The 14,196-nt window shown below is 38.3% G+C and overlaps 2 protein-coding genes across 5 annotated transcripts in view; both read right to left on the bottom strand.

Moving 5' to 3' along the window:
* The window catches only part of ADGRG6 (adhesion G protein-coupled receptor G6), a 96,525-nt gene that overhangs the window by 38,003 nt on the left and 44,326 nt on the right, over nt 1-14,196 (bottom strand). For all 4 annotated transcript variants that reach the window (XM_081855260.1, XM_081855259.1, XM_081855261.1 and 1 more), the window contains 5 exons: nt 8,437-8,522; nt 7,492-7,544; nt 7,333-7,392; nt 2,925-3,067; nt 1,512-1,626 (listed from right to left, as the gene is read on the bottom strand). In XM_081855260.1, the coding sequence (XP_081711386.1) occupies nt 1,512-1,626; nt 2,925-3,067; nt 7,333-7,392; nt 7,492-7,544; nt 8,437-8,522 (457 nt within the window). The remainder of the gene's footprint in view (nt 1-1,511; nt 1,627-2,924; nt 3,068-7,332; nt 7,393-7,491; nt 7,545-8,436; nt 8,523-14,196) is intronic.
* On the bottom strand, nt 8,532-13,106 carry LOC309338244 (uncharacterized protein). The gene is made up of 2 exons (XM_081855328.1): nt 9,412-13,106; nt 8,532-8,996 (listed from the first exon to the last, which is right to left on the bottom strand). Exon 1 carries the CDS (start codon nt 13,099-13,101, stop codon nt 11,185-11,187), a length of 1,917 nt encoding a protein of 638 aa, XP_081711454.1. The 5' UTR covers nt 13,102-13,106; the 3' UTR covers nt 8,532-8,996; nt 9,412-11,184.

The raw sequence follows: 14,196 nt of genomic DNA, 5'->3' as shown, positions 1-14,196 counted from the left end.
TGTCGCGACACACAGTTTGGAAAGCTCTATTCTAGCATCTTACAGTTCTGCTATTCAAAAACTGGATGTGCCCAGATCCTGTGCATCCTCACTTCGTTGCTCCTGTTTTGTACCACTTCACATACTACTTTGTGCTTCAAGGAAACAGCAATCAAGGAACATTAGCTCAATCCTTTATCTTCTGTGATTCTTTTCAGCACTTTGGGAAAACTTCAACAAATGATGTTCAATATGTTGCTGTTCAAAATGTTGGGCCCAGTTTGGGGAAGAAACCTGATGATAATATTATTATTAAGGATTACTCTGAAACATTAGATTGGTATGAACTCAGCTCATGAAAATTAAAGGCATATTTCTGGAGCTGGGAATTGTTATATTAGCCAAGAATATAAGCTCTAATGAAATGGGTTTGTTATGCATTCATTTTAACTCCAACAGAATAGCTTTATTTATTCTACCATAGGGTAGGGAACGGTTTTCAAGATGAAGGACATACTCCCTGGTGGCAAGACTTTCAGGGGCTGCATGCCAATGGGGGTGGCGGCAAAATGGATGGGTCAGAGCTAGTTCACATACAAGCGTAGTCCAAACATATTTGCAGAACCATGTACATGCATAAAGCACACACAAAGTTCACACGTGGACAGTACATACATATTTAAATCCATCCATCCATGCTCATATATAGACACCTCCTCACAATTGGTCTTGATATAAACAGTTCAACTTTTTTAAGCCTAAATGCCGGGGGTGGGAATACTCATGTAGACTACTGTTGGGAAGGTTAACCCTCCCTACCCCAGCCACACTCTTCACAAAGACCAACCCCCTCTTTCCTTCCCTCCCCCCAACAGCCTTAGATTAGACCCAACAGGAGGCTGTTTTAAAGTCCAATTGCCATGCAGGGAGATTATCAGTGTGTGTGTGTGTGTGTGTCATAGCACATGGAAAGGAGAAATTTAACTCTTCTTTCCCCAGCTGTAGTCTACATGAGTATGAATTAAGCTTGAAAATAGTCTATTATTGACTTCAAGGTATGTGTTTTCAAACCTCAAACATGCATGGGGGGTTTCCATTGTGGGTGGCAGGTTATAGCACATGGGGAAGATTAATCTTCCCTTTCTGAAAATGCCTCCCCGTGCTGTTTAGCCTAATTATGGAGGAGGTGAGACTGTGGGCCAGATTGGGATGCATACAGGCTGCCTCCAACCCAGGGAACAGCAATTCTCGACCAGTGTACAATCTAATAAACTGTAAGTCATGTATTAGAAACTCTGTTCATAAGCATTACATAAAATCAATGGTGCAAAAATGTACAGTACTGGATCATATACAGGATGCAGGTAAAATATATTTCTATGATAGACCTTAAAAGTACTACCTATGTTTTGTTCCTGCTTTCTTCCATGGTAATGTTTATGCAGTCCATCATTTATAGCTTGTACAACTGTATTCTAAATCACTACATCTTTCTTTCACCACTACTCATTGTGCAATTTTTGAGCTCTTACCATGTTCTTGATGCATTCTGAGTAGAGCTGCCTTGGCATGGTGTGAAGTCAGTCACTGTTGGTCTGGTTTCTGTCCACAAGTAATTTAGTGGGTATTCTTCCCTCTCGCATTTTTCTACAAAATAGAACGAAAACAATGATGCAGAACAACAAAATCACTCACTCTCTCTGTCTTAAATTAGGCTCATTTGAAATTCTGATTCTTTTATACTGCCATTTTTTTTACCTATCAAAAGCTACCTGAATCAGCAATTGTGACAGACACCTGTGTTTACAGATACTGCAGAATATAAGCTCCACACTTTCTCCATTGGTGAGTGATATAAAACAAAGAGCTTGAAAAATAAGTAACTGTACAACAGAATTCTCCCATTTAAAGCTAATTTATAATCTGATAAATCATTCATCTGGATTTTGTAAATCAATACTGAAGTTCTTCAAATAATTTTCAGTTTCCTTATTCCTGAATTGGTACTTTGCAATATTCAAAATGTAATGCTTGGACTGCATGAATTTAGAGGTAAATAACTGGTGACTGACAGACTGTATAACTCAGTTGTGCACAGCTATTCATGAATTAACAAAGGCCCTATTCAGAAGGATGGCAAACTGTATCAACTAAATATACAGTGAAGTCCTGAGATTGCTCATTCCATCCCTTCTCAAGTTCACTGTTACCACCTCATGATGTATGCCCATGATGTACACATGCACATATGTGCATATAAAGATAAGCCTAAAATCCTATAATATTTACCCTTCAAAATCAAGGGAGAAATGCCTAGACACACATATGTGACCAACTTTTGAAATGGATTTTGAACTGGATTCACCCATAATCCAAAATTCATAAATATCTACATCAAGGTTACAGAAATTGTGGTCTGTTGGCTTCTAATGGTTGTGAACTTCATTCAGGTGGCCTGTGGCATGCCCACGTTAAATATTCACATTGATTTTTACTTTTATTGCTGCATTTATTTCTTATATTGTATTACAATCTGAATTATATGGAATGCCAACTGTAATACAATAAAACACAACATGCTAAAGTCTGAAGCATTTGTTCATTTTCTCTCTCTTAAGAAAGTATATATGGTTAAAAACATCTTAGCAATGCAAAAAAAATTTTTTTTTGGTCTTTCCTCAGGCTAAAGAAGAGTTTTTTAATGACTCAGCAGTTTTGGTTCAATGGTGCTATTAATACTATGACCTAATTTGTTTGATCACAGTTCACTACTTTAAACACATTTTTTATAAAAGCATAATCGGAAACAGCACTTTCAAAATGTTTTTCATGTTTTAAAAAGCAAACTTTTCTTACACAGTGAATAGAAACATGTTGGAATTATAATAATTTTTATTAGGCAACCAAAACACAGAGAACCGCAAAGGTGAAGCTTTTTTACTTACCAATTGGATTAACATCCACTTTATCAAGTTTCAAGCCATTTCCCATAGTCTCATTGCTGCTTTTGAGTTTCTTCTCTATCATATGCTTTTCTAAACTTACATTGCTGGAAGAATTGTAAACCAGAAGAGCCCGAACATCAAAACTGCAAAGAAAATTGTCCAGTTGCTGAATCAGAATAAAACTGGCAACAAGTCATCTTAAATATGGAAGAAAAGCTTAATCATAATATCTGCATTCTATCATTCACCAAAAATAATGAAGAAACTCCTCCATGGATTCAACAACATTACAGTTTGTCATGTTAGAAATGCTGCCATTTTTGCAATTCCTACCTTCATTCCTAGGATTTCACCTACTCTCCTAGAAAATAGGAATTAAAAGTCTTGCAAAAAAAAAACAAAAACAAAAAACAAAAAACCCCAACTTACCTCAGGGAAGAAAATGAAATGCCAAAAAGTTATATAGGATTATTTGTAGGAAGGGGATAAATGGTAGGAGTCAAATTTCTAGCCAACTTTTCTTTAAAAAAAGTGTACATAAGGCGTTCAAAATAACACAAACTTCAAAAACCAGCACATCCCAAGTTAACTGTATACAATCAAACTAAAAACACAGTAAGATTCACAACATACATAACAGTCAACACCCAAAGAACAGCATTAAAAAACCCTTAAACAGACTGCTGAAAGCAGCAAATTTCCATTGTGTGCCAAAAAGAAAACAGCAGTGGAACCAGTAAACTTCCTTGGGAATTTTGTTCAGTTGAGCTGCTCAGACATAATACTAAAGCACAGTTTAGCATTTGGAGAAGGGTCCTAGGCAAGAACTGGGATAGCACATTCCCCCTGGTGTGGTTGCAAGGAAGAGTTTGGAAGCATTTATTTCTGTTTTAGGTTTAACCACAGTTTACCATGCCATTTGAAGTGGACAAACTGATGAAACTTAACTATGGTTAGCAGAAACAAGTCAACTTCACACCTCAGTTTTATATGTTTTGCATTGCACTGAGTTCTTTTTTAATTGAAGCAAAGATAGGGAATGCCTGGCACTCAGACTGATACTTTCTCACCTAAAAAAAAATGCTCAACTGCAGGTCACACAAAATACCAAGGCTTGAATCCTACATTTCTGTAAACAGATATCGGCTCATCATTTGCTCCTGATGAGAGAAGAGTAGAGGGGCAATTTTTCTATTTAGTTTCATTGTGCTTCCATTGAAATCAATGTGATAAATTAGTCATGACTTAATAGAAGTAGCACTGATTTCAGTAGGAGTGAGGAGCTCATCCAGATTTTTTAAGCCATGTCCGAGAGAGTTTTGTTTTGTCCTTTTCCCAATAAAACTTGTGTTTTACCTCTGAATTGGAGCAAATGGCAATCCGCAGAAAACCCACTTGAACAAGGAGCTTTAAAGCCTGGACCTGTGCCTGGACAGCACAAAAGGAAGCTAAGGAAACTAAGGAAGGACTTCAATGTATCACTAAATATATTGCTCTGTTAGCACAAGCATTTCTGGTTGCTTGATTCAAGGCTATCACCTCTGCTTCCCCTCTGCAAAGTTTCATGTGTTCTCCCAAGTGCCCCCCCCCAGCTAATCTGAGGGGGTGGAGGAGGAGGAGGAGGAGGAGGGAAAGCCCATCTGCACTAGCAGAATCCCTTGTATGGGCTTCCACTGGAAGATCTTATCAGGAGATTCACAGGAGGTTCACAGATTCCTAATCTCTTCCAATACTCTTAGTTGAATACTTTGACATTCATTGTTGTTATCAACATCATATCTATGAGTCAAGGATACCTACTCTTAGGAATGAAGTTTATTTATGAATATTTATTCATAAATAAATTCATAAATGAATTTATTTATGAATATGGCACTGTGGGTAAAAGCTCAGTGCCTAGGACTTGCTGATCGTATGGTCGGTGGTTTGAATCCCTGCGGCGGGCTGAGCTCCCGTCGTTCGGTCCCAGCTCCTGCCCACCTAGCAGTTTGAAAGCACTCTTAAGTGCAAGTAGATAAATAGGGACCGCTTTATAGCGGGAAGGTAAACGGCATTTCCGTGTGCTGCACTGCACGCTGGCCACGTGATCTGGAAGTGTCTTCAGACGGCGCCGGCTCACGGCCTCTAGAGCGAGATGAGCACGCAACCCTAGAGTCGGACACGACTGGCCCGTACGGGCAGGGCTACCTTTACCTTTTACTCTTAGGAATGAAGTTTATTTATTTATTTATGAATGTATTTCCTTATTACAGATATTTATACCCCACTCTATTAATCCAGACTTTCAGAGCAGCTCACAGTTAAAACAATTCTAAAAAGTATTTTCTTGTAAAATATGCAGTTTTAGGAAATTGTTCTTCAACAGTTTGTTAAATATGACTGGTGCTTTTATATGAGTGGGTTGCTGGTTAATCAGTAGTAAGAACATCTATTCACTGTAGTAAGATTAAACATAGACCATGGGCCTAAAATATTATAATCAAGTAGGGTAATTGAAGCAAGCACATGTTTATTGAGCTGATAAGTAACAACCAAGTCGAAAGACTGCAAAGCTGTTTGCAAAATAAAATGAGGAATCTACACTGGGAAACAGAGGAGTCCTTAGGAAGATGTATTTCTTACCCATGTGACCCAAACTTGGTCATATGGCTACACCTAGGATCTGTAGGATCTTTCAGGGAAAAGCAGCAGCAGCAGGAACAGAAATGTGTGGCATTACTGTGATGTCAAAAAGGGCATGGCATCAATGAATTAAACCAATACACATGCAAATGATACTTGTGTGTGAAAGTGTGGAGTCAAAGAAACTACAGTGGTACCTTGGGTTACAAACACCTCAGGTTACAAACACTTCGGGTTACAGACTCCGCTAACCCAGATGTAGTACCTCGGGTTAAGAACTTTACCTCAGTATGAAAACAAAAATTGCGCTCCGGTGGCGCAGCGCAGCAGGAGGCCCCATTAGCTAAAGAACGCACCTCCGAAACGAATTAAGTTTGTAACCAGAGATACCACTGTACCAGAAACAAATGCCCTCATCATCATATTAATCTTCATTTCAACTCTGCTCTCTAGCTGGACCCTTGAATTGGGAAACAGAGAAATACTGAAATAGGAAAATTAAACATTACACATTACAATAAAAACCAGCTAAATGTCACCATCTTGTTCAGTTAATAATTAACTAAAATTTGTGTTGTCACACTCCTGCTGTCCAGACATATTTTTAGGCTGCACCAGGTGCTGATAAAGACATGCACTTTGGGACTGGGCAAACATGCATCTGTCATTGGCTCATACATAGTGAGCAGTATGTACTTTGGTGCAGATTACTAAGTGATGTAAGATGACCAAGTATTTCTATATTGCATTTTCCTTTACTCTTCCTGAGGATGTAATTTTTCATGTCACTTCTTTCACTATCCCTGTGTTTGAAAAGTTCAGTTTCTAATTATATAGGTTTTCTTACTGAGAGGATGAATGAATAGGGCTTTTTTGAAGGTAGCTGTGAAGCGCAAGAGAATAGAGCAGCAGCAACAGAAAGTAGAAAGGTTGAAGGCACTTTAATTTTACAAATTAAGCAAAGGTATAGATTCAGTTTGCATTATTCTGTCAGAAGTGTGGGAACTGCTTCACAAATGGCCTCTTCTCACCTTGGTGCAAGTAGGACCAACTTGCCCCTTCAGATGAAATGCCACCCACTGAACTTCTCTCATTGTGTAATCCCATGGTGCTGGGAGCAGCACATGTGAATATCACAAGTTCGTGAGACACATGGGTCTTTCCTATTGCCCTTCCTGCAGAGTGTCAATTGAAATCAATATGGTTCTACATAATTTGTCCCATCCATTTTGATGGGACATTCTCCACTGGTGTGGGACCATAGAATAGAGTGTGAATTTCCATGCTGCTACTACTGCTGTTTTGTGGGTGGGTGGGTGGGTGTGTAGGCCACTGAATACAGGAACCACAATGATGGGACCAAATGTATGCTTCTATACCATCTGAATGCTGCTTTCTAACCTTCTCAAACATACAACTGGCCCCATTCACTGAATTTCCTTGTATCAAACACAGAGCAGCTTGAAAAAAAGAACAGCTTTGCTGGACCAGGCCAGTGGCCCCTCTAGCCCAGCATCCTGCCCTCAGAATGTCCAACCAGATGCCCATGCGAAGCTTGCAACCAGGACCTGGGAAGTGGGGGGACAACACTCTCCCCTCCTGTAGTTTCCAGCAACTTGTACGCAGAAGCATAATGCCTCTGATCATGGGCAGTATGGAAAATATCTCTCACACTGCTACCCAGGTAAGTGTAAATTGTCCGTCACATTCTAAACAATTATTTCAGCACCTGATGAAATTAACAAGATTATCTGAATTATTTTGGAGCCCATCAACATAATTTTACCTTTGATCATTTGTGCTTCTCTTTTCCCTTACTCCTTCTTTCACAGTACTCAGCTGAACACTACAAAAACAAGAGACACAAACGTTGAGTTTGAGGGGAAATAACCTTACCCAAGAGAATGGTAACTTGTCTTTCGTTTCACTCGTAGCAAGCATTTACCTTATATTGACCACATATACAGTGTAATTCCAATTCTGAAAGGTGCGATTTAGCTGGAAAACCAAAGGACAACATCATAAAGGTTGAAAGACATGTACTATATGGCAGAAATGTACATCTTGCTTTGCCTTCACTTTAGCATTACAGTGTTGTTTGATAAAAGCAATTTTGTGCCAATTTTGTATGTGTGACCTTGTGTGAACCTTCAGAGTGAACACCACATTTTTGTCTTGAGCAATGGGTCAGTAATAGCAAAAATACCATCTTTAAAAATTCTGGAAAAATAAGGCAGAGATCCATGCTCAACAAATACAGCAAGACAACAATGAGGAAATCACAGGCATATAAAGGACTCTGCACGTAGAGACTAGTGTACAAAACTTTATCCTGTCTGTACCCTCACTATAGCCATAAAATACTGAATCTAGGTTAGAGAAAAGGAGAGATCTCAGATTTTACAGCATAGTGATAGTCACAGAAGTATGTTGTCATCCCCACTTTTGGACAAACTTTATGGCAGCTGTTATCCTACAAATGCAGTCGCTTTGGTCAAGTTAACCAAGGATGCAGGCAGAGTGCCCATGAACAGAGCAACTGGGAAGGCACTGTAGTAATTCTCCACATATAATTCTTTAATGGAACTTGCATTTGATGGTTTTAATCCTTTGCAACAGAGAACTGTTTGCACCCCAGCCATAACAGTGGGAGGCTAACCTGTTGCCCTCTAAATGCTGCCAGACTGCAACTCCCATAATCTCTGAGCAATGACCACTTTTGGCTGGGGTTTATGGGTACTGGATTCCGGAAACATCCCTACATTACAGCATGCCTTGGAGAATAAGTTTCTAAGTTCTAACATGTGCATTGTTTTGAATTGTGTATTTGTTAAATTGAAATTGAATAATAATGAGCAGAGGAAGAGGTTTATAGAAAAGCCTAACTTACCCATTCTGCAACTGCATTCTGAACACTTGACTCTGATTCAAGGTTGGAAGTATAGACAGTAATGGCAATTCTGTAGAACAGTCCCCCTATATATTACAAAAACATTGTAAAAGTTAGAACCATGATACATGTTTTATAGCAGCCTGCAAAAACCTGTTTGAAAATGTACTGAAATATATAGGGTGGTATCCAATGAACTTGTCCAGTTTGTCAAAGGATTTCCATTCATACAACAGAATTCTCCCCACCCCTGATCTGTTCTAAGGGTTTCCCCCATATCCTCTGGGGCATATTGGGGAGATGGAAAGTGAGCACAGGAAGAGATGGGGGAAATTCTATCACACAAATGCAAGTCCTCGCACGAACAAGACATCTTCACTGGATGCAACCCATAGCTTAGTCAGACTATATCCAAGTTTCGATTATTTTCATCGTGAGCAGATGAAGCTTAGATGTGCAAAGACTGCAACCCAGTATCACCAGATAGAATTGGAACAATGATAAAATAACCAATCAAAACACATTGCCAACTATGCCATTAAATCTTGATGCTGGTAATGCTTGAAATAGTAGACTGCTGCCACGTAGCCCAACCAACTATTAAACCTAAGTTTTGTTTTCTAATAGGTCAAATTTGCCTGCAACTATAGATTTCCTCTGGCTTTTCATAATAAAAGCCAAGGAGAAAAACTCTGCATCATTCAGGTTAACAGAAAGCTTATATAACATTGCTATAATTAACAGTTCTATTAACTACTATTTTTATGTTTTGTGGTAACAGTTAACTAGTATTTAGCAATTACCTTAAGTATTAAATATGTTGATGATTAAATTATCTTTTCATTATACTAATAAAGATAATGTTTTACAAATATTGGGCCATTGCATCAATAGTAAAACATAAATAAATCAGAATTTAAAATATGATCACTCAAATTGCAAACTCCTCCTTTGTGATCTATTATAAATATTTACATCCCTGAAGCAAAAATTTATCTTGTTTTGCATAATAGGGCCTATTGCTCTATGCCAGATAAGGTGAGTCAGTGACTCAAAACATGATATACTTGAAGATACCAATCTAGTAACATAAAATACACAGTGCAGCTGTGGCAGTCTGTTTACTTTCAAGACAGAGATAAATTTGATCCTTCATGGCAAAAGTGACAACAACCAATGTGGAATTGTGGTTAGTGTCAGCCCAGGACCTGGGAGACTAGGGTTCAAATCCTGACTAAGCCATGAAGCTCATTAGGCAATTTTGGGCCAATCACTATCTCTCTGCCTAAGCTAAATGGGAAATCTGTGGCCCACAATTGCCATCAAACCTGACTATTGTGCGATGGAGGCCTAAAACATCCGAGGGATTACAAGGTCCCCATTCCCACTAAAGCAATAATATGAAAGGGTCTAATAACCAACTGAAAAAGCCTAAACATATTTATTAGAATGGGAGTGTATAATGTTCCATAATAGTGATTGAACAGCCTAGAACCTGTGAGTGAAGCTACAACTGAAGGAAAACCCATGGGATGTACAGGTTCCCCACAATGAATATGACAGTGCTTGTGATCCCACGCCCCACCCCCAATGTATGGATCACTATCACACTGGACTGGATTAATAGCATTTGCTGAACCAAACACTACTGATGGTCTTCTGTCACATCATATATGTGGACACTTATATGAGCCCTCAGTGATGTATGAACCAATTTCTACGAAAATCACACTTCTGCTTCAGTGAAAAACACTTCTGCAATTAGGTTAGGTGGAGATACAGAAATACATGATTAATTATATCATACTTAATAGAAAAGCTATAATAAACCATCTATAAAGTAGAACTAAATTGTTTAAGATGTATCACATGGTGAGTGAAAACATGTTTCATTGAGGTTAGTATAGAAGACTCTAGCATCTCTCAGGAGACTATAAAATGACAAAATCAAAAGGATTCTTAAGATACAATTTTATTATTTGAAATTATGTTTATTTTCTTTTGTAGATATTCTAACTATTGTAAAATATCAAGGGGCAATCTAAGCAATTTAATATAACTGTATTTATGTATAATTGCTAGGGTTTGATTTACCTTGCTGAATACATTCAACAATGTCTGGTGGTAAACAAAAATAAAACCAGAAATGTTTTCAGGAGCACAGACCGAGCTGTGTTTGTGTAGCAGCATCCATAGATTCTCCACTCTCTCTCTCCTCTCCCCCAATCAAGGAGAGAGGGAGAAAGATACAAAAATTCGCTCTGTGTATCCCTGGATGTGGCAACCCTAGTGAAGAAAGGCTGGGTGGGTGGAACTTAAAAGCCTCACATGCAGCCCCACATTTGATCAAACTGTATTTTCTTTATAAAATATAGGCCTGTATGCACAAGTATACACAGAGAAACAAACCAAAATGTGCATGGGCAGAATAGGTGAATCAAATATATATGATTGTCATAATAGTCTCCTCAAAGTTTTTGTAGTTAGTAGATGGGATGATAGTGATTAGAGTTACATACTAAAGATCTATATTATCATTACTAATCTTTTTAACATGGTGTAAATGCACTCCTAATCAAGTTCACTTAGCCTCTATTCCTATACACATTTACCTGGAAGTATTCCCCACCGAACTCAATGGGAGTTACTTCTGAGTAGACATGTATAGGATCACACTGTTAAAGGCTTACAATACTATGTGTGGAGTCTAGTCTAGTCCTAGTTATTCTAAATCAATTTCTACAAAATCTAACAGATGGGTGATTGTTTTCTACATCTACTTTCACACTTTGACATACTGTGCTTGACCTCAGGTCCACATGGGCAGTCCCGGTCAATGAAGATGTTGCATAAAAAACAAGACAACAAAGATCTGGGAGAGCTGGTGCTAGGACTCAGTGTTGTGTGGGCTACAATACTTTGGTTTGCTTTAGATGTCACATTGGACAAAAAAAAATCATGAGTCACCTTTTCCACCGAGCCTTGGGTTTGCAAATTATGAAGGAGTGTCATTCCAATTGTTACATTTGTGCTGTTTAAGGTACTTTCATTAAAATGAATAATGGATTCAAGAAATGGAGGTGACTCTCCTATCACATCTTTTACCAGTGAAATTGTTGGTTCCAAAAAGGAATGGTAGGTTGTTTTATCATAATCCAGGAAGTTTTCAAAAGATCTGGAAATTGTCCAAATGTACAAATCAGTAGCATAATTGTTACTAGGATTGAAGGAGGGCAATACTTTGTTTACAGAACTATAGGTATACTTGCTAAAGAGATGCATCTTCCAAACTGATTCCTCTCCTGAAATGGTAGCTTCTATATTAGGCTTAATACTTTCATGATCCACATCACCAACAACTATATCAACATTTTCTAGCTGAAGCGAAGGGGTATGTTTGTTTTCTGAATCTTCCAAAGGTTGTTTTTCATTGACAGTTATATAGCTTTCATTCAGTGGGATTGTTTGTATGTTTAGGACTTCATTCCATGAATAGCCGAAATCAGGAGACTTTTGACCAAGGTCACTTAGAAGACTTCGTGAGATTAAAGGTGTTGACACCATCAGTGCTGCTGAGTGGCTACCAAATTGCACATTTATTAGACTCAGTGCTGAAACTGTACAGGCACTTTCTGTACATGGAGGCATAAAAGTTTGTGTTAATAGATCAGTATGATAAGGGAATGCATTTATTATATAGCCAGCTTGTGTTTTATCCAAAATTTGCTGTGTGGCTAACACAGCAGTACTTTTCAACTTGACATACAGCATATCAGAAGTACTTATTTGCAAATGCATGGAAGGCTGAATCACAGGTATTTCTAATGAAGTCAAAGGAAAATAAAGTGGAGATTCATCGTTCATGGACACACTTATGTTAAGAGGAAGGTCTCTTTTTGTTTCCAGGGGAAATGTTCTTTCCATACTTTCTGAAATCCTTGATGAGAGTATCGGAACAACTGAACTATGCTTCTCTCTATTCTTTTCTGACACAGAAGTAGAAGTGTTTATTTCTTCAGTTCCATGGTCCACTGTGCTATTATTAGGGGTAGTTTGTATGGTGATGTCATCTGTTTCTGTGGCAGGCAGTAACACTCCTTCTGTTAGGGAAGAAACTGACTGGCTGAAGAAGAGCTCCCACCTTTCTGTAGAGACCTCAGAAGGCACTAGAGGATCTTTTCCCAAAATCCAATTATCTACATATTGTATTGGACGACTCAAGTCACTAGGCTTCCAGGACTTACTGATTTTATCCAACCGTTTAGAATCAACTGTGGGAAGAGTCATGTCATTATGTGGTTTATCAGGTTCACTGTTTTCTACATGTCCAGATCCTGGAAGCTTATTTTCCAAGGAAATTAAGGAAAGAGACATGGCGTTGGTATAAGCAAGAAATGTATCTGGGAGTTCAAATTCATCTTCTGGAGAAGAGGCCTCTACCACCTCCTCTTCAGTTAGAGGTCTAAATAAGCCACCTTTTAAAGAAGCAGTGTTGAAAGTTCCATGATACAATGATGAAACAAAAACAGTCTGTTGAATTTCTGACTGTGTGTCTCTTTTTGGTAAAACAGCTGATAAACTTTGCAATTCTGTACTGTATTCTGCTGGCAGGAAAACTTCTGTTGGCTGAATTATGGGCACAACATCTGGAAACCAGGCTTTCATGTTTTGTAAGGAGCCAGAGGGATTTGCACTCTGTTTAAAAACTTGTTTTTTAAAATGTACTGAATTATAGTCTTTGATGTAATTAAATTTTGTAGGCTGTAGTTCACCAAAAATATAAAACCCATTTCTAATAGAATCCTCTTGTAGAATTCTCTTTGTGGGCTCCAGGTAGACATTTCCAAGTGACCTTTTTTCTAGTAAGTCTACCTTTGTTTCTTGAAATAATTGCATACGGTGTGTATAAGAAGACTGGACAGAAAGAGATGGAAGCATTTCTTCTGAAATATCAGAAACAGCTTGATTGTATGTTGCAACTTCACTCAAAGACTGTAAGAAATTGTAATCATATTTATAAGCAGAAGAGAATGTGAAACTATTTGTTGATAACAACCACTGAGTATCCTCTGTGGGTTGATGAAAGATACTCTTGCTCAGAGAAGGAAATAAAGAATCTGATTTGGGATCTTCTAACTGAGGTGTCCAAGTCCATATTGGCTCTCTGTCAACACTTTCACTCTGTTGAAGAGGAAGTACCATGTTCCTGATATGATCAAGAGGGATAGTTGGTATTTCTCTTTGGTTACTACTCTCAATTAGCAAACTTTTAGAATGCCCTGAAACGTTATTAAAGATGGAGTACTTCAAGGAAGAATTACCGTCTATGTTTACTTGTTCTGTAAAAGGACCCAAGATATTCACTTGAGATATCGACTGCTCCTCAGGAGCAGATGATGTGACCTCTGGTGTTGTTGGGATAAAATAATTGGGTGCATTTTTTCTCTCTGGACTTTGTTCAATTGATGCAGATTTACTGGCATGAAGAGGCCTCTGCTTCACAGGCCATACTATTGGAGTTGAAATAATTCCTATGTTTTTGACGCCTCTGATCTTAGAATCTTCCTGCCCTTGTAGTATTGGCTGAGAGGAATCAGCTGAACTTCTCTTGACTCTGAAGACCACTGTAGCAGGAGCTTTCATTGCCTGCAGGTCTGTATATAGTAAGCCATAAGGTTAAAAGATCAAAAGGGTTACTTATGAAAATGAATTACCTCTCCCTCAGATCAGGCTTAGAGACTGAATAAACAGAGGAACTCT

Source organism: Podarcis erhardii (assembly GCF_964252035.2).
Source record: "Podarcis erhardii genome assembly, chromosome: 3".
In the NCBI taxonomy this organism is placed as follows: Eukaryota; Metazoa; Chordata; class Lepidosauria; order Squamata; family Lacertidae; genus Podarcis; species Podarcis erhardii.
The sequence above is the reverse complement of the archived record's forward strand: the minus strand, read 5'-3'. Positions and strand labels throughout refer to the sequence as shown.